Raw genomic sequence first — 19,581 nt, 5'->3', positions numbered from 1 at the left:
ATCAAGAACCTCCTATATTTTAAATTTCATCAAAATCGTTAAAGCCGTTTTCGAGATCCGTTGGACTTAAATACATACCCAAATAACCATATACCAAAATATATATATACAGATTAGTTAATTTGAACTAATACATTATAATACAGATATAAAATTCAAGAGCTTGCTTAGAATAATTCCAATCCTAATGATGATACCCCACTTTAAAAAAAAGAAACGGAGAGTGATGTATAAAATAAATATTATTTATCCTACGGTATTACATTATAAGTTTACAAGAAAAAAATATATATTGAACAATTTATGTAGAAGTTGATTCCACCATCAGTAAGGTATCCTTTTCTCAACCAAGTTAAGAAAAACCAACTAGAAACTGTGTATCTACCAAGTCCTAAAACAATTTCACAACAGGAAAGTTTTCACCATCAAATGTGGCTACTTTCAATTAGTAGCCAGGATAGTAAAGACAAAACTCTATCTTTTACAGCAATTCTTCCACTCCAGGGATAGATACTCCACTACAGGAGTCCAGTGCAGATCGGAGGAGCAGTTACAGCCTCCCCTGGAATTTGAAAGGGGTGCAAGAGGAGATGGGGGTTAAGTTAGAACTACACTGTCCAATCACCCTCGCGAGGGCCGTATCACAACAGTTCCTTAATAGAAAAGCCAGCGGCTGCTTCAAGCTAAATTCAGCGCAGGCTACTAGCTAACTCAACTTGCCCTCCAAAGCTGAAAGTGAAATAATTACTAGCATGCCACAACATGGTTTCAGGGCAACACTCACCATTAGAGCAGCAGCCTATAACGATGTGTACCGTGCTCACACTAAATGAAAATTAACACTGGAGAGCCTAACATGAGTTTACAATAAATTTATCATAGTTTTCTACTTCTATTATCAAGCTCAAAGTGAAACTAGTATTCACGCTAAATGAAAATGAACACTGGAGAGCCTAATAGGAGTTTACAATAAATTTATCATAGTTTTCTACTTCTATCATCAACCTTAAAGTAAAACAAGTGTTCACACTGAATGAAAATTAACACTGAAGATCCTAACAGGATTTGACAATAAAAACTAGTTTTCCACTCCTATTTTCAAGCTTAAAGTGAAACAAGTATTAATTTATTACCTTGGCACAACATGGTTTTGAAGCATTTTATAGAGCTTTACTAATATTGAAGCAACTATAGAAGAAGTGGAATACGGTTGATTGATTGCATGCCGCTATATCTCATTCCATTTGGAAAACATGCCATTCAATTTATGAGTATAGTATCTATGAAACATATACTAAATGACAATTAGTGCAGATCGACTAATATGGGGTTGCAACAATTTAATCCGGCTTTTTTACATTTTCTCTGCATGGAAAAACTTATCCCCCTCCTAGGGAGTACAACACCTTGTCGTTGGTGGAGGGGCTTGTGTACTCCAATAACCCCGAGAGCTATGCCGGCGGTAGTGTAACTACCAGCAGGGCCTCCCAAGCCGGACAGGGTCGAGGGGTAGGAGTCAGACGAAGAAGTACTCCAAAGAAGGCGTCGTTGGGCTAATCACCCACACGCTGGTTTAAAGCTGATTCAAAGAACTACAACTAGCCTCGGACGGGACCGGAATTTACGGAATAAACGGACAAGCCACTTTATCAGATTTGGGACATGGAACATTCGGACACTGACTGGGAAAGAGGTAGAGATGGTAGAGGAGATGAAAAAGTATAAGATCAAGGTGTTGGGTATATGCGAAACGAGAAGAAGGGGTGTAGGAGAGAGAGTTCTTGAGGAGGGATATGTAATGAGATACTCAGGAGTAGCTGATGGAAGGAGAGCTTGCGGTGGAGTGGCTATTGTAATAGATGAAGAAACCAACACCAGAGTTAGAAGTTGGAAAGCCATTAGCCCTAGAATAATAAGAGTAGATCTAGACCTGGAAGAGAAAATTAGCATAATCCAAGTATATGGACCAACAGAAGATGCAAATGTGGCCGAGAAAGATGAATTCTGGATGCAGCTAGAGAGAGAAACCATTGAAGCTGAAGAATCAAGGAAACTTGTAGTGATTGGTGATTTCAATGGAAGAATCGGAATGGATGAGCAGGTGGGGAATGGGTGTATGGGAAAGTATGGATGTGAGGTGATTAAGAATAACAATGGACAAAGATTGATTGAATATGCATCTCAACACAATTTCCTCATAGGGAACACTTGGTTCATTCATAAGAGAATCCACAAGATTACATTCGTTGGAGAAGGCAGAGAGGCAGAAAGCATGATTGATTACATTCTCTATCAAGGAGAGCTTAGATATGCTTTTAGGGATGTGAAGGTCATAAGGGGAGCAGAACTGGACACTGACCACAAACTTCTGGTTGCGGACACAGGTTTTAGAGAAAGAAAGGTTTGCAGACAGAAAGCATACAGGAGAATAAAGCATGAAGAGTTGAGACTTGCTGAAAATAGAGAAAAATATAAAGTAGAGCTCTCAAATCGGATTGAAAATTTGCAAAATGCTGAAGATATGCAAAATAATGTTGATTTTATTTGGAGTGAATTGAAAGAAGTTATTATGGGTGCTGCTGAGGAGGTATGTGGCCAGAAAGTAGTAGGAAGGTTTAAGAGAAGAACTAGATGGTGGTCAGAAGAAGTCAAGATGAAAGTTAGAGAGAAGAAGAAAGCATACAAGAAATTTATAGGCTCTAAGAGACAGGAGGATTACAGAATCTACGTTGAAAAACGGAATGTTGCCAAGAGAACTGTCAAATTAGCAAAAATCGAATCCTGGGAAAATTTTGGCAGAGATCTACAAAATTTGCATGGACGTGAAAATGGGCGAGCTTTCTGGAGAACGGTGAAACAGCTGAGAGGAAAATTTGGAAAGCAGACTAGATCAATAGTGGATGAAAATGGAAGGTTGGTGTCACAGTTGGAGGAAGTGATGGAGAGATGGAGAAGGTACTACGAAAATAAGTTCCAAAGAAATGAGAATGAAACAGGGTTTGACCAAGATGAGCATCAGCAAATGATGGATGAATGATAGATGGCATAACCAATGAGATCACTAAAAATGAAGTGGAAGAATCAATAAAAAGGCTGAGGACAGGAAGGGCTGCGGGAGAGGATGGGATTGTGCCAGAGCTAATAAAATGGGGAGGAGATCTCTTGATAGAGAAGATGACAAGTTTGATCAACTTGATATGGCATCAAGAAAGAGTTCCCAGTCAATGGACCAAGAATATTATCATCCCTATCCACAAGAAGGGCCCCACCACAGACTGTGAAAATTATAGAGCGGTTTGCCTCTCTCAAGTGAGCATGAAAGTATACACGGGTATTCTGGAGAAACGTTTGCGCAAAGTTGTAGAGCAAGAGATGGAGGAGGAACAGGCAGCGTTTAGGCCGGGTAGACAGGCCCAGGAGCATGTGTCATCGCTGAGGAATATATGCTCAAAATTTTTAGAGAGGGGAAAGCCTGTCTATTTAGCTTTCTTAGACCTGAAGGCTGCTTTTGACTCAGTTCCACGACAGGTGATATGGGAAGCCTTAAAAAGAAAGAGAGTACCTGAAAAGCTGATCAAGGCCATCATTAGTGTCAATGTAGGAATGAGAGCGAAAGTGCGAATATGTGGAGGAATGTCCCATGAATTTGGTATGGAGATGGGGGTAAAACAGGGTGACAGTCTGAGTCCCCTACTCTTCATATTAGTGATGGATGAGATCCATAAGGTGTGCAAGAGAAGGACCCAGAATATGATGGTAGGGTATTGGAACATGCGACCGATTGGGGCAAGAGCTCTCCTATATGCGGACGATATAGTGCTGATTGCTGATACTCAGCAGAAACTCCAACAATCAGTGACAGAATGGGCTGAGGAGCTGAAACGAAGAGGAATGATTATGAATGTGAGTAAAAGTAAGGTGATGGTGGTTTCAAGAGGAGGGAGAGAGAATATTCAAATTATGGTGAGTGAAGAACTGCTCGAACAGGTAGGGAAGTACGAATACCTTGGTACAATGTTTACTGAGGACGGAAAAATAGATCTGGAAGTGATGAATAGGGTGAGAAAGGGATCTACGGCCTACTATGCAATCAAGGATTGCATTTTTGGGAAAAGAGAGATAGAAAAAAGAATTAAAAATCACGTCTATCGATCAGTAATTGAACCCATCATGTTGTACGGGAGTGAAAGCTGGCCCATTAAATCATGCCATGAGAATAAAATCAGGACGGTGGAAATGAAGTGTCACAGGAAATCAGTAGGAAAGACCAGGAGAGATAGGATTCGAAACACCAGGATAAGAGAGGAAGTTGGCATGAGAGATGTGAGCGAGAGGATAGAAATGAGGCAGCTTGGATGGTTTGGGCATATACAGCGGATGGGGGATGATAGAAAGGCCAAACAGTATGTAAATGTCAGAGTACAGGGCAAAAGAACAGTGGGCCGTCCAAGGTATTCGTACGAGGACAGAATAGAGGAAATAGGGAGGAGAAGGGGAAAGAGTGTTCCAGAGATGAGGAGACTGGCGGCGGATCGACGGGAGTGGAGAAGATGGGTCGAGGCTACCCCAACGCTTTGACGGCATGCGGGGAAGAGACAGAGAAGAAGAAGAAGGAAAAACTTATCAAGTTACATTCAGTCGATAAACAAATCATAAATCTATCAACTGTCATTTTTATAAATATTACACAATTTTCCTCCAATCGCAAAATATTATATTATTAGTGTGATATTATCCTCTCCAAGTTTATTTAACTTCTGTAACTATAATTTCTGAAACTGGGCACCCGCCAAACAACCGGACTGGACCCTCAATCGTTTGAACTGTGAATAAAAATGTACAATTTGATATTCATATTTGAGAAGTGTATTATATGCTATAATGATAATAATATATCCATGAACTTGAATTCAATTATGTAGAGTGCTGGTAACCCTACTTTAGATTACGCCTTTTTTTTATTCATGATGCGAATCAAGTTTCGCCCGTACTCCTCTCTGAACTGGAATATAGTATTTTTCGCTTTCACGAAGCTATGTAGGAAATTGTTTCAATCTAATATTCTGCCTCAAAAACAATACAAAATATAGGAGAGTCATTTGGAATGAAATCTAAGACAAAAAGAAATCTTGGAAAAAGACACGTACACAGTCTCCAAACAGCGTGACAGATGAAACTTTCAGATAAATCTCAGCCGTGAAACAAAGAACATAGAGAATTAAAAGCAGTCATTAGGTTGATAATAACAGTTTGCACCGGCTGGCAGTAGCAGTGTGTGCTCAGTGCTCTGCTCACTCAAGCATAATGTCCCAGCCTCAAGTGACACTCAAGTAATACTCAAGGTTTACTTATAGCCAGTAGCACCTGTTATTAGAGCTGGGAAAACAATCATTAACGCCAAAGTTATTAAGTGAGATAGAGGAAATTTCCAAAGCTATTAAGTGAGATAGGGACAATAAAGTGAGGTTTTGGGAGTCGTTTCCTATAATTTAATAAGGCGAGTAATAACGTTTGATGAAGACATCAACTTGCGGAGGTACTGTAAGTACACGCAATACACTCATCATGATAACTGTAGTTTATTTTATTGTTGTTTACTCTTCGCAACACCTTATAGGGTTATAATTATTATTGTTGGCCACGGTTAACTCAACAGAGTATACAACATAATACACTGTATTCACAGTACAGTATATATGTGAAATTTTAGTCTTTGTTTTCGAACTGTTTTATCTCTTTTTCTCATTCTTATTATTTATTGTTTTCTTGCTCTTCCTCTTCATCATCTATTTTTCTCATTTCTTTATTCTTTTCATTCTGCCACTTGTCCGGCTCTATTCTTTATTTTCCAATGTGATTGATTATTTCTCTTTTTGATTGACTCTATCTCGTGCTTCCCACTATAGTGTGATCCACGTTTTAATAGCAGTGGAAAAAGATAGGAGAAGAGCATTTTCGATTCTCTGCCTTTACACTGCCTTCGCACTTCTACATAATGCTGATTCTGGTATATGTGATGAAATATTGACTATTCAATCATGTTAAAAATTATCAATTATTATTATTTTATTCGTCAAGGAAATATATTTTTCAATGATATAATTAATGTTTAATTGCAATTATTGATCGAATATTTAGATAACTATATACATTGTTGAAAAACGATCTGGCAACGTTTCAGAAGGAATATCCTCCTATCCTCCGACTCTCACTTACTCTCCTAAATATTTCCAACTCATTAAAATTTTTTCAGTTCTATTTTCTAATTCAAATTTCCCAACTCCTCCAATAGAATCTATTTTATTTCGATTCAATCTCTTCCATATGAGCATCACTCTTCTAGCATTACTAGTTAGCTCCTCTCAGAGATATCATAGATGTGATAAAGACGTACTTATATAGTACATTACACGTACAACGATTATAGCGCCGTAATTGAGATGTACCTGCGCGCGCGTCCGCGTGAGAATGTGAGGCGTAAATTTGTGAACAAAATTGCTGTAATTAGCGCATTGGTGATGTTGTTGTGCTGCTTGTGCAATTGCAGTAATGGCAACTACAATTACATCCGCCGACGCACCGACGCTCAACTCAGCTGAACCTCGCCTCTAAATAATATCACAACCTGGGCTATTAAATATGGCGCGTACTGTTTGTTTTTCTTCACACAATTATGAAAATTAATAGCCGCTTACATCTCCAGTCTCGTCCTCGTCTTTCATTCGTATTTCCCCCTCTCCTTCTTCCAGTTCCTTTTTTCCAACTTTCTTTATCTCTCCACCAGAAGAATCATTATGCTATTCTTCTCTTTTCTTTGACTATTTCCCTTACCTTGTCCTTCTCCACTCCATTTGTAACTAGAATATAAATGAATAGAAGATAGTTTCATTCTCCGTTACATTTTGAATACAAAAAATGTTAAACATAAATTTACGGTTTGATTAAATATTAAATGATCGCTAGCCGGAAAGTCTGGAAAAATATGTAGGCTATTATTTATTATAATCAACAACATGGAAATGATCAATTGCATAGTAATAAAATATAAGTCATGACAGAATTCTTCCTTTTTTTGTGACTACTCCATTCACTTCTATTTTGGCTCATATTGTTTTCCTATGTCTCTGATTTCTAGTTTACTAGTAATTTCTCCTTATCTACACTATCACATTTTTCTTTCAATCTCTACGATAAAACGGTGGGAATCAGAATCTGAATGAGAAGAGAGTGGTGATGAGAAGACGAAATGAGAGAATAGAAGAAATGATGGGCAGCAGTGCTAAGGAGTGAAAATGTTCAACCTGGCTACAGTGATTTGTTTTGGGGATTTGTGTGCTGAAGAGAAGCACATTCTCTCTAAGACCGAAATCGTGTTCCACTTGTTCCTAACAGCATTGAGAGGAGGAGATGAGAGAGTAAAAGGAGACAGAGGAAACAAGGTGATAGAATAAGGGAGAATGGAGAGAATGGAAAAGGAAGGATTCAGTATAAGGTGAGGAGGAGGAAGGGGAACATCCGTTTTTCTTTACGATGTGAGATCTTTCAGTTTGAAATGTGAAGGGAAAGCGTGGTTCTGGGGAGCTGGAAAAACGAGCACTGGTCCATGTGTGGTGGGAGGGGAGGAGGAGCAGAGAAAATGGAACCATTTGGAATTTGAAGAAGAATAAGGTGGGCTGAAGGAGAAATAATTGAGGTATTGTAGTAATTCCAGCTACTAGTCTAACTATTACAAGTTACAACCTATTCCTACTACCTTCTCCATTTTAACTATTCCTAATAGCTACTCTATCCATTTCAATGTTTCAACTATTCTTAATATGTTTCTCCTTTTATCAATATTTGCAGTTGCAACTTGCAAAAACGATTTCAGGTTATATTTGTAAGCATTTCAATTAGAATTTCGTTCAATTTGAAATAAATTAAACCTCAAGTACATTTATTAGCGAGCACAGTATTACGAGTGGATTCCAGTAGATTTCTGAATGAGTTGCCTGCCTTTTCAATGACCAAACCTCAGCAGAGACACGGAAAATGATCGGCAGACTGTGACTGTGACTGTGGCTCGACTCATAACTCATCAATATTGCATGTGGCAGAGCAGAGGCAGAACAGCCAACACAGCCCAAGTTGCCTGGTTGCCATGACAACGCAGACGGCAACCATTCTGTAATTGCAATCTAACAAGGAGAAACGACTCAACCTTCCTTTTCTACTTCTCGTTTTGCTTGCTTCACATTTATATTCTATTTCGCTATCACGATCTCTTCCTTTCCTTTTCTTCCATTCTCAGTCATTTCTTCTTCTTCTTCTTTTTTTTTCTTTTTCTTCTTCTTCTTCACTGTTGTTTTTTGTTGCTTCCCTTTCTTCTTCCCTTCCTTCTCCGTTCCTTTTCCTTCTTCTCTTCTTCTCTTCTTCTCTTCTTCTCTTCTTCTCTTCTTCTCTTCTCTTCTTCTCTTCTTCTCTTCTTCTCTTCTCTTCTTCTTCTTCTCTTCTTCTCTTCTTCTCTTCTTCTCCTCCTTCTTCCCCTTTTTCTGATTTTTTATTTCCTAATAGTTTATTAGATTCTGATGTCTCTCTTTTATTTCTTCAATAATAATTTCAACTCGGCATTATCATTATCATCATCAACAAATCATGAGGAATATATATTCTTGATAAAAATATACTTATCATGCAATTCATTCACAAGATTGAAAATTCAATATTAGATAAGATGGATTGACATATTTGAATCACAGCTATCTACGATAGAAGGTGGCAGAAAGAATGTCTCCTGTCACGAAGTGACAACAATACCTCCCTTTCATTTCTACCAACTTTAAAAAGTGAATCCATTGAACGTTTTGATATTGATTATCATCCGACACAAGTGTAATTCTGCACAGTCCCTGCTTATTCTTGGAAGCTGTAAAGAGCACTTCATTTGTCGCGGCGACAGCAATTTATCGCGGCGACTGCAATTTATCGCGGTGATTTTGTCGCTTGCGATACTTTCGGGAGCAGTAAACGGGAGCGGTAACGGCTCTCCTGCGAGTTGTTATAAGACGCTGCCCTAATAGAAAACCTGGTGCAGGTTTAATAAAATTCAACTAGCGTCTCTTTCTCTCAACCGAATAACGTTCTATGCTACCGAAGTTGCTGCTGATTTCTCTCTTTCAAGAGTTGTTCCACGACTACAGAACAATACTTTCTCCCAAGGAAATTTTCATGCTGATAAGAGATTGGTGGTGATGGAGGAGGAAAGAGGAGGTGAAGGAGGCATGCCTAGAAGTGGACAGAGACATCAGGGATAGGGATGATAATGTATTGTAATGAAATAGATGATGGAAAAAGAAAAAGGATAATCTAAGGAAACGGAATCTAAAGAATCTAAGGAAGTGGAACGGATCAGATTTCTTCATTGAACTTTATATTAATATAACGTTGCCCTTACACACTGTTTATTTCTTTTATTTATTCATTTTCTTAAATTTATTTATTTCATTCTACAATCACAATATCAAATTGATGACCAACAGGAATCAACAGGATAAACCTAAAACTATTTCTCTCCCTAATTTTGATAAAATTGAGTAGCGTTATAGCAAAATCCTAAGAAAATTTAACTTGGTTGACCTACCTCAAGCTCAGATTCCAATCACGATAATTAATCCAAAAGTTCAAAATAAAAAATTTTTGGATTTCAATATCTAGTAGTTGTCATAGTTTTCAGTTAAATTAGATGGAAAAGGCCTGAGAGACTACATATCAATAGTTTATCATATTGTGATGATATTTTTAATAAACAGTAGTAAGCTATCTAAATTTCCTTTTTCACACAGCATAAAACTTAATAGGGCCTTCTACAGCTTCCGTTTGAAGATCCCATCATATCTTGCATTGATCCGTAGTTTGCTATTTCTCTTTTTACGAATTCTGCAAAATATTATTTGATAATTAAAACACTTATTTCACATTAGGAGTACCTCATACAAGTAACAAAAATTGTGCACGACACGAAGTCCTACACCTAACCATTAAACTCCAAAAACCTGCCTGCAGGAGTGGTTGCTCAATTGTGTTTCACCCCGGCAGTTTTCAGGGGAACAGTGCAGCCAATTCGACTTTGAAACGCTTATGATTTATAGTTGGAAATTGCTTTTAATGATGGGAGCTTTGGAATATTCTTACAACATAATATTATTGAGAAGTTTTTTATATTGATTTTTATAGTTTATTACATACTTTAATATTTAAATTTAACAAATCTGATAATTTGCAATTTTTTTCGAGTATCAATATTTCAATTAAATGAATCAATGAATAGTTCAATTATCACAATTATCGTATCTTCCTCTCTCTTTTTTTTCTCTTCTCCAACACACCCAACCACAAAGCCCATCGTTTTTTTTATATTTGTAGCATTTTATTGTATTTTATTTGTTTTGTAATTCTTTGTCATTTTACTTTGTCTTGTTTTATGTGTTTTAATAAATTGAATTGAAAAATCGATTACAACAATTCGATATCTTTTTTATGACATAAGATACCTAGATAATTTTGACAAATTCCTGGTTTTTTCACATTGAATATTTTTTGTCACAAAAGAATATGTAAGCAAATAGCCTCTCAAGTCCAGTTCACAATAATTCAGCCGGAATTCCAGTGCAAGCAAACTTTTATTCAATTTCAATTTCTTATAATTGTGATAATTCGCAATCAAATAACATAAATTCCGGCCTACTTCAAGACTTACAGACAAATAAGCTTCCAAGACTAGTTTTCAATCACAATAACTCAGTCCAAAACCCAGTACAAGCAATTATTGCATGTGCAACTAATGGTGAACACCTCTGAGTTGGCTTCAGACACCAGATCACTATCTGCCCTGTCAGCCCGGGATTTGCGCATTAATAGATGTGGAACAGGGGCGCTTCACTATACAGAGTGTTCCAGCACAGCACAGGGTGTCGCCCCATCTAAATGGAAATGGCATTTGTCCTATCACACGATGCTGCTAATGTGTTCTTCTCAAAGCCATTTGTCCGATAACAGGTTGATTAATACATATTAGGCGCAGCTTCCTGGCTTGTCATGTGCTCACGCACACATTCACTCACCCACTCACTCTTTCGCCATCTACTACTCTTCCTATTGTCTTTCTATCTGTCTCTTTCTCTGTTACTTTACTTTCTCGCCTTGTTCATCTCTCATGCCGCCTTACTATTTCTTGCATAACTTGATCATTTTTCCTTCATTAGATATTTCTATTCTTCAAATTCCCTTTCTCTCTGATATTGCTCTAGTGAGGTCCATGTTACTATTCCAGTAAAGAAAGATAGAAGAACAGCGTTGCCGATTCTTTGCCTTGCCACTGCCTTCTATAGAAGATAGCTGATACCGGATGATCTGATGTTATATCAACTGTTCATTCTTGTTCAGAAGAATCAATTCGTCAAGAAAATTCTTCTCCAATTATATAATAATAACATTTTTTCAGATCAACAGCGGGAACCTACCCGACGATGGGTGATTCAGGTGACGCAGGAAGTCGGAGAGATTGAAGGATTACTGGCGAAAAATTAAGGGGAAAGATACGCATAAGGAAGCTCCAAGGCAATAATATTATCAAACAACATTTTTCAATTTGTTAAGCTTATATAGTCCAATGCGGCTTTAATATGACAAAATAACAATAAAAATTTTCTTCTTGGAGATTGAATATTTTGTTAATTAATTATATTCCCACATTATTGCAAAACTATCTGTCAACGTTGCGGAGCTAGAAAAGGATAGTGCTGTAAGCTTTGTCGAATGATATACTAGGATAGCAATACCAATGCTAATCAAAATACCGCTATTCTTCTCTCTACACATTTTTTTCGTCATATTTCACTCTATCTTCGAGTTCATTCAATGTCCCATTACCTCCAATATCAAATTAGTTGAATTTATTCAATAGACATTTCTTCAATGATCCTTTTTATTAATCTTATTATCACGATTTAAACTGGCAATACTTCCACATCTCTATTTTGTTCTTTTACACTTGTTTTACTCTGGCTTTGTCTCCCTTATCTTCCTTCTCTCCTTCTATCATCATTCTTCTTCCTCCACTTTCAATTCTCTGACAACCTTCCTAATTTCTTCCTCTTCTTTATTCACTTTTCTAAAAGAGTCTATTATAATTTTTCTTGCCTGCTATTGCTTTTAAAGCTCTTTTTGCATTCTACTAGTTTCCCTTTCCTCTCGTTTTTCTTTTTTTCTGTATTCTTTACCTCCCACATTTACATCATTTTTCTGCCTCCTTATTTATCATATCCTTGGAACCTTTTTCTTGCTATTCTGATTTTTGTGCATCTACTTCATTCTTCACATTTTTCCAAGTCCTTATCAATTCCATTGAAGATACTTCCATCTATCATCATCCGTGCTCCAGAATCCTTTTCCTTCACTTTTCCCCTTCTTCATCATCACTCACTTCTCTTCAATTTCTTGAAAATTATTTTCTCTTCCTTTTCCTGTTGTTGCATTCATTTTTTCTCATTCTCATTCTTCCTTAATATCAATTCTTTTATCAAGAGATTTTATCTCTTTATCTTGCATCTTCTTTTTCTTCTCATCAAATTCTCCCATTCTACTTTTTTCCTTTCTCCCACTCTTTTCATCCACCTCACGCCCTCCACTCGAAATAATCTGTGAAAGAATACAAATTGGAATTTTTATGAGACAGACTGTGGTGACAAATAATGTGAATGGAAGTTCGACTGCATGCAGACATGGCAGAGTAACAACTGCTAGCTACTGATTCAGAGCAGTTCGTATTGTTCCTTTCATAGTCTGTGTCGAACCCCACATATACAGAAATAACTTTTGGGGTGAATAGTTGATCAGCTGATGAATCGGGAAGTTAGCCACAATGATAATTACATCTACAAGTAGTTTAATCTGGTCTTTTAGCCATGTTATTGGCATTATTTTAGACTTGTGACAGAGTCTGGCTATAAAAATGTCTTATACTTGGTTTCAGCAAGCTCGGTCAATACATTTGAGCATAGTCAATCTGGGTACAAGTGTGCACTGGAATTATTGATAGAAGGTATCGTCATAAAGCCATAAAGCCATACAATTTCAGTACCCTCGTTGTAGTGTTCGCGATTCGACAATATTCATATGTCTTGACTGTGCTTGGTGGAACAAATTTATCAATCATTCTACATTAAGAAAATTTGTTACGAAAATTTGTTGATTGAAAACTAGTTGATAGGTCCAAGATTCTTGCTATGAGCTATTCAGCTGCTATATTACTAAGCTGTAATAGTATATTTCGCACCTAGAGCAGAAAATGAGATTTTTCCAGCTCGAAATCGGTTTTCAAGTCCGAGGCCGTAGGCCGAGGACTAGAAAAGATTGAGAGCTGGAAAAACATTTTTGCCCGTGGTGCGAACGATATTTTTCGCCACACTACAGGTATTGCTGACAAAATAAATAGTCTAAAGAATACAAAATAAAGAATACTCGTTAAGCTATCGTACCTATCTCTTGATTTTAGTGGTAGAAGATTTGCAGTCAGGATTTCAGATTCTCTTAAATTTCACTTGGAATACCACAGTCATCTTCAAGCATTTTTGAAAATTCGGAATGCACTAATCAACAATAAATAATTGAATAAAACTGGTTGCGAAGCGAATTAGTTTGATTCGAAACTGGAACTGAAATCATGGCGACTTTAGCTGATGAAAGTGGCCACTCGCCCGATCTAGCGGATGACTTATTAACTACTTCCATGAGCGGCTGGAAAGAGACAACTTTCTGGCCTAGCCCGGAAAAGAAACCCTTTTCTGACGTCGTCTGCAAACAAGGTCTTTCAGATCTACGTAGGGACTGGAAAACAGCTGCTTTCTGTGCAGTGTGGCGAAAAAACACTTTTATTTACGATTATGCCCTTTATTTAAGCCCATGCATAGGATAAAACAATTTTCAAGGTTTCTTATAAGTTTTCTCTGGCCCAAGGCTTGTGCTTGAATAATGATGAAGATATTGAGTTATGAAAATACCAATAGTTTCAGCACCAAATCCTTATGAGATCCTTCCTACATCATATCTCACACCTAATTATCTTTAAGTGATTTTTTGATCACTTATCATATTATTACGATTTTTCATTTCAGTAAACTGTAGTTGTACATGGAACTTTTAGCCAATTTGAAATCCCGTTTGAGTGTTCATGGAAAAGATAACGCATGTTCTAATCCAAGAATAAACATAGATAGGCCTATATAAACATTTCTTCGAAATTTTGCTCTCAAAAATTTCCGTATAAATACAGCACAATATCACACTATCACAATTAATTAACAAAATTACATTCTATTTCTCATATAATTTGATAATTCTTCAGTTCTTTCTTTGTGGAATTCAGTGAATACTTTGTTAGTCATATCATAGAAAATAAATCAAACTCGCTTCGTCTTCTACAATAAAATTGATAGAAGCTTGCTTTTCCAACCAATTCGACGTTGAAGGAAAAACTGAACTTTTTTACAGTTACATAAAATAAAGTCATAGCTACAATAGAACACAAATGTAGTTGGTGGCAGTTCATAAAGATTTTTGTCGGAATGGAACAAACAATTTTTTTCCAAACTTTACACCTGGAAACTACCCTTATAACATGATAACAGCTCTGAAAACACTCCCAGCAATGACTTACACAATTCTCGCCAGCCTGACACCTGCCTTCTTCAATCAAGATAACCCTTTCGCGCCACGCTCACCAGTATTATATTAATTCAGAAGGCGTAGGCTAATCTATGTGTTGGATGTATACCATAACATGTAAACGAGCCGGCCAATGGGAAGGCTCGATACAAAAAAGCGAATTAAGACTCGATGGTGAGGGAGAGGTGTGTTGAAATAGAGAGGAAGAGATGAAGAGAGATTGATTGAGAGAGAAACAGAGAGAGAGAGAGAGAGTTAGAGAGAGGGATCAAATAAGCCAAGTTAGAGGTGCGAAGTGATTAGAATGTCTGGCTGTTATGATTTATATAGGTAAATGAGAGGCTTTGCTTATGCGGTCTTCTCCCTGACAGGAAGGAAAAGAAGGGTTCATTCTTTCTTCTCCTCTCTTCTTCAATAATTTTCTCTCTTCTAAACCTTCATCTCCTTCTCCATTCTCATTCTTTTTCTCTTGCTATTCTACTCGTCTTAGTTCTTCTTTTTTCACTCATATTATTTTTCACTTACTTGCTTCTCTCCCACGTCTTCTCTTCTTTATACCTAATGTTATATCTGAATGTTTCTCTTCTCGAACTATTCCTTATCTAGTTTTCCTCCACCTTTCACTCTGCCTCCTCATCACTCCTCTTCACCTTCATCCTTCTCCCCTTATCACCATGCAACTCATCCTCATCTCACTCATTATCGTCCTGCTCATTCTCCTCCTGAAGCTTCTACACTTCTTCCAAGTGATCCTTTTCTTCCCCATTGCTCTCATATCCTTCTTGCTTTTGTTTACCTGGCCATCCTTCGTTTTCTCCTTCTGTTTACAAGTTCACAAACGTTTATCTCTTTCCCAAACTTGTTCTCCAACCTCTCTTTAACCCCACCATTTATTCTCCGTCTTCTTTCTCTCTTCTTCCTCTCCTTTTTTGTCTCCTCTACTCTTTATTTTGCTTCTCACATATCTATTTTTTTCTCTATCTCAGTCTCTTCAATTTTTCTTCACTTCCCACCAATATTATTATTTTTTCCATTCTTCTATTTTCCATCTCTGTCTTCCTTTTCCTCTCCTCGTCCTATATTTTTCTTCTCTACTTAATATCCAGCGCATGCCTGGTTCTTCAACAGATACAACATCATTACTAAGAAATTAGGACACGATACACAGTAAAGTGGAGACGAATATCAAATAATGTTGATCGTTCCCTCTCTCTCACTTCCTGGTTCCCCTTCTCACCACCATGTATCATCAATCACTTTCTCACTCACACCTATTATTTTGCCATTATCGTGATCCATCTTCAATCATCTTCTCACCCTTTCTCACTAAATGTTTTATTCTTGTCAGGGCACGTTCTTCCATTTCCTCTCGATAATAACTCAATTACTATCAAAACAATGATTAAAATACGATCATTATGATTAACGGCGATTGAAGAAAGTAGAAGTTTATTGTAAGGATTATCATCTTATCAAATTTGTGATCATTGTTTAATCGAATAAAACTAGTAAATTGGCCTGAAGATATGATCATAGATAATGCACAGTAGCTACAACAAATCTTCGTAGTCTATTAGAAATTGCTTGCAAACAAATAACTGACAAAACTGATTCACTTTGATCTTGCAATACTTTGTGGTTGAGTTTTCGTGATACTAGTAAAGATTGAATCTTCAATTCAATTTCTCTATAACCTGAATAGAACCCCCAAATATATGCAAGAGTACACAGACGTCTGTCTGCTGATGTTGTATTCGTTCGCCTTCAAATAAGCTCAATAAAATCTGTAATAATCAACGATAGAATCGGTTCGATTTATGAAATTACTGTCTTTCTTCAGTCAATCATAATCATAATCATTTTTGTCTTAGTTCTATTTCAATTTCCATTCTACTTCTACAATATGAAATTCAGAGTACAGAATGTTGTGTTGAACAGATCGGCTATAGCATATTCGTTGAATTAGTTATGGAGCATCAATTCCTCAAGTTGATGGAAGAGTGGCTTAATTCAATCCCAACCAAAGAACTCCACTGATAATGATCCTTCCTCAAATACACCAGCTTGACTTTTTCACTCATATCAACAACTATACAATGTATATTTGTTTGGATGAATGAATATTATTATTCTTGATGAGATCTGGTCTACAACATACGGTCATAATTATGTGCACATGATTAAAAATTCAACAGAGACACTAAGCGTACTTATCTTCCTTTATTATTTCAACCTTCTTTATCATGGATGATCGTGGGTCATATGTGTACATGAATGGAAGTTTCACAAGGATAGCAACCATGTAATTGTATTTGGTTCAATAGTGTGCGTACTTATCTTTCTTCATGATTTCAACCTCCCCCATTGCAGCTCACATGTGCACCTTGTATTCAACATTGATAAACAGCATAAAATAAAGATAAAAAGCGTGTAATTGTGTTTTGGTTGAATAAATAGAATCAAACATCTGTGTGACGAATGTGATTGTGGATGACTATGATTCACATTATTTTCGAAACAGGTCCTTCCAGGGGTGGCTGTCACCAGCCCTTAGCGGGTCTCGATTTGAAAAGGGGTTAGCAGTGTTTACGTAACAATCAGGGTGAAGTACTGTGCACCACAGGGTGGTCCTGGTAAAATAAAGCTGGGGGTTCAGAGTTCGACCCTTCATAAGATAAACATCGATTTGGAAGCGTCAAGAGACAATAGATCCGAGTATCATTATCTTGAGACTGCATCGAAAATGGTCTGCGCAAAATCATCATCAGCAATACTATTTTTCTCTCTCCCTCTTGAGAGAAAATGAGAGGGAAACAGTGGAATAGAGACCTGCATCTTCACCCTCCACCAAACCAGAGGGTGAGTCACAAACCTCGAGGGGTTGACAAATATTGCCACGTTCTTATTCCAATTACATCCTCCAGATTTTTTGTTTTGGTGGTCGCCACACTTAATGCAAAACGTCTTTTGGATTTGGGACACTTTTGTCAAAGGGGTTGTAGGAGAATATTTTGGTATAGTGAAGTACATATAATACAGTCGGTTAACTGCTCAGCAGCACTATTATATAATGTGCTGACACCAGCCACATGTGTCACTATTGTCAGCCAACTCACTCGCTATCATCACTACTACCAGTTCTCAGCATTTGACGGCACAACAGTCATATTTGACGACTGTCTCAAATTCAAAATGCCAAACAACTACTATAGTGATACCATGGGATAAGCATACAAGAATTAGATAAGCTTTCACTATGGTGATAGTGTCTGAAAATGTGACAATAGGGACCCGAGATCCTGAACCCACTAGGAGAGAAATGTGGAAGAGGAAAGGCAAGAGTAAACGGGAAGAAGATAGGAGAAAGCGACAGAGAATGTCAAGAGGAATGCAAAGAAGCAGCAAGCCAGCGAACCGTGGTTAAGTGTAATCAAATAGAGATTTACACTTGCAGGGCTGATTGCTATCACGATTAATGACAGGGTGCTAGATGCTATTTGTTACATAGCTCTGCTAGTCAGCTCTCTGATGCCTGTTTAATTATAACCCACAAACACCGACAAAGCTAACTGCTCTTCTTTGTTACTATTCCTCCTCCTCATCTTCTTCGTTTTCAACGGTTTTTACACCTCCTCCTCCTTCTCCTACTCTTCCTATTCTTCCTCCTCCTCCTACTCTTCCTCCTCATCCTCCCCCTCCTCCTCCTACTCCTCCTCCTCCTCCACCATCTCATCCCTCTTCTTCTTTCTATTTTTCTTCGTCACCTTTTCTAGTTGTAGTACGTCTATGTGTTGTAAACACTTCTTGCCTCATTACAAAACATAAATTTATTTGGTTGACATGGCAGATGTCGATGCCAGCCGTTGTATTGTTAAGTAGTGAGATTCAAAATCTTGATTATTTTTTCATCAGTTGCGAGCCTCACGCAATACTGTCTTTCGAAATATAAATGTTGATGCTGTTATAAACTTCAACTTTATAAATCCTACATCATTATTCAATAGAGCATCACTTTATTATCTTGCCCTGCTACTCTATTCAAGTCGAATCATGAGGTGAATCACACTTGGAAAATCGAAGTTTTTAAGTATCATTGTGGATTTGGTTGATTTGTCAACTAGTTACTGTCAATATTGAATTCAATTCCTTCCATTCAATATGGAATTTGATCACAAAATCACTTTCACAACAACACAGAATGCTATTGTCAACTCCGATCCTCCTATTGTTGTCTATATATTGGCCATTCGAATTTTAAACATTCTGATTCATTTCATAATCATTGTTAATGATGAAGGTACTGTTCATAAGTGGTTGAAATGTGTAAAGACACAAATAAAGTATTTGCCATCAGTGAACTCTTCTAATGTACCTGTGTGACTGCATTGAAGAAGGATAGTAGAATTTGGTTCAAGAAGAAGACTGAGTGAACAAACAACTGAACTTGCCAGAGTTTACATCATTCCAGACCAATTGAACAAGTCATTGTCAGCATCTTATCTACTATCATTGTAACTCAAACATGACATCACTTTAAAAATTTTAACTCCATTAACTCATGGAAATTTGAGTTCAAGATATTAATAATTCTAACATTACTTTGTTTTCCGTGTATTCACAATATTGTTTTTGAGATGTTCTGTATTTTGCTGTATTTTTGATAGTTTTTGAATAGTTTACGTAAATAGTTTCAAGAGATACTCAGTGATATTGCATAGCAATAGTGATGTTTTTCTATTTGATTCGAGTATACAAACTTTGTTCCACGAAGAACGTCTCACGTTCAAACCAACTCTGAACTGAACTCAATGTCTGAACTTATCATGATTTTGAGTTATCAATAATCATTATTTTATACATTGGCAATACAGTATTTGGAAC

General features: G+C 37.1%; 1 protein-coding gene across 1 annotated transcript; it reads left to right on the top strand.

Annotated features, from left to right (window-relative positions):
- The first annotated feature begins 1,699 nt into the window (after positions 1-1,699).
- On the top strand, positions 1,700-3,037 carry LOC120352815 (craniofacial development protein 2-like). Its single transcript, XM_039435091.1, has one exon. It carries the CDS (start codon positions 1,700-1,702, stop codon positions 3,035-3,037), a length of 1,338 nt encoding a protein of 445 aa, XP_039291025.1.
- The last annotated feature ends 16,544 nt before the right edge of the window (positions 3,038-19,581 follow it).

The sequence above is a fragment of the Nilaparvata lugens genome, chromosome 8, assembly GCF_014356525.2.
Source record: "Nilaparvata lugens isolate BPH chromosome 8, ASM1435652v1, whole genome shotgun sequence".
NCBI classification, from domain to species: domain Eukaryota; kingdom Metazoa; phylum Arthropoda; class Insecta; order Hemiptera; family Delphacidae; genus Nilaparvata; species Nilaparvata lugens.
Note: the sequence above shows the minus strand (reverse complement) of the source record. Positions and strands in the feature narration are given on the sequence as shown.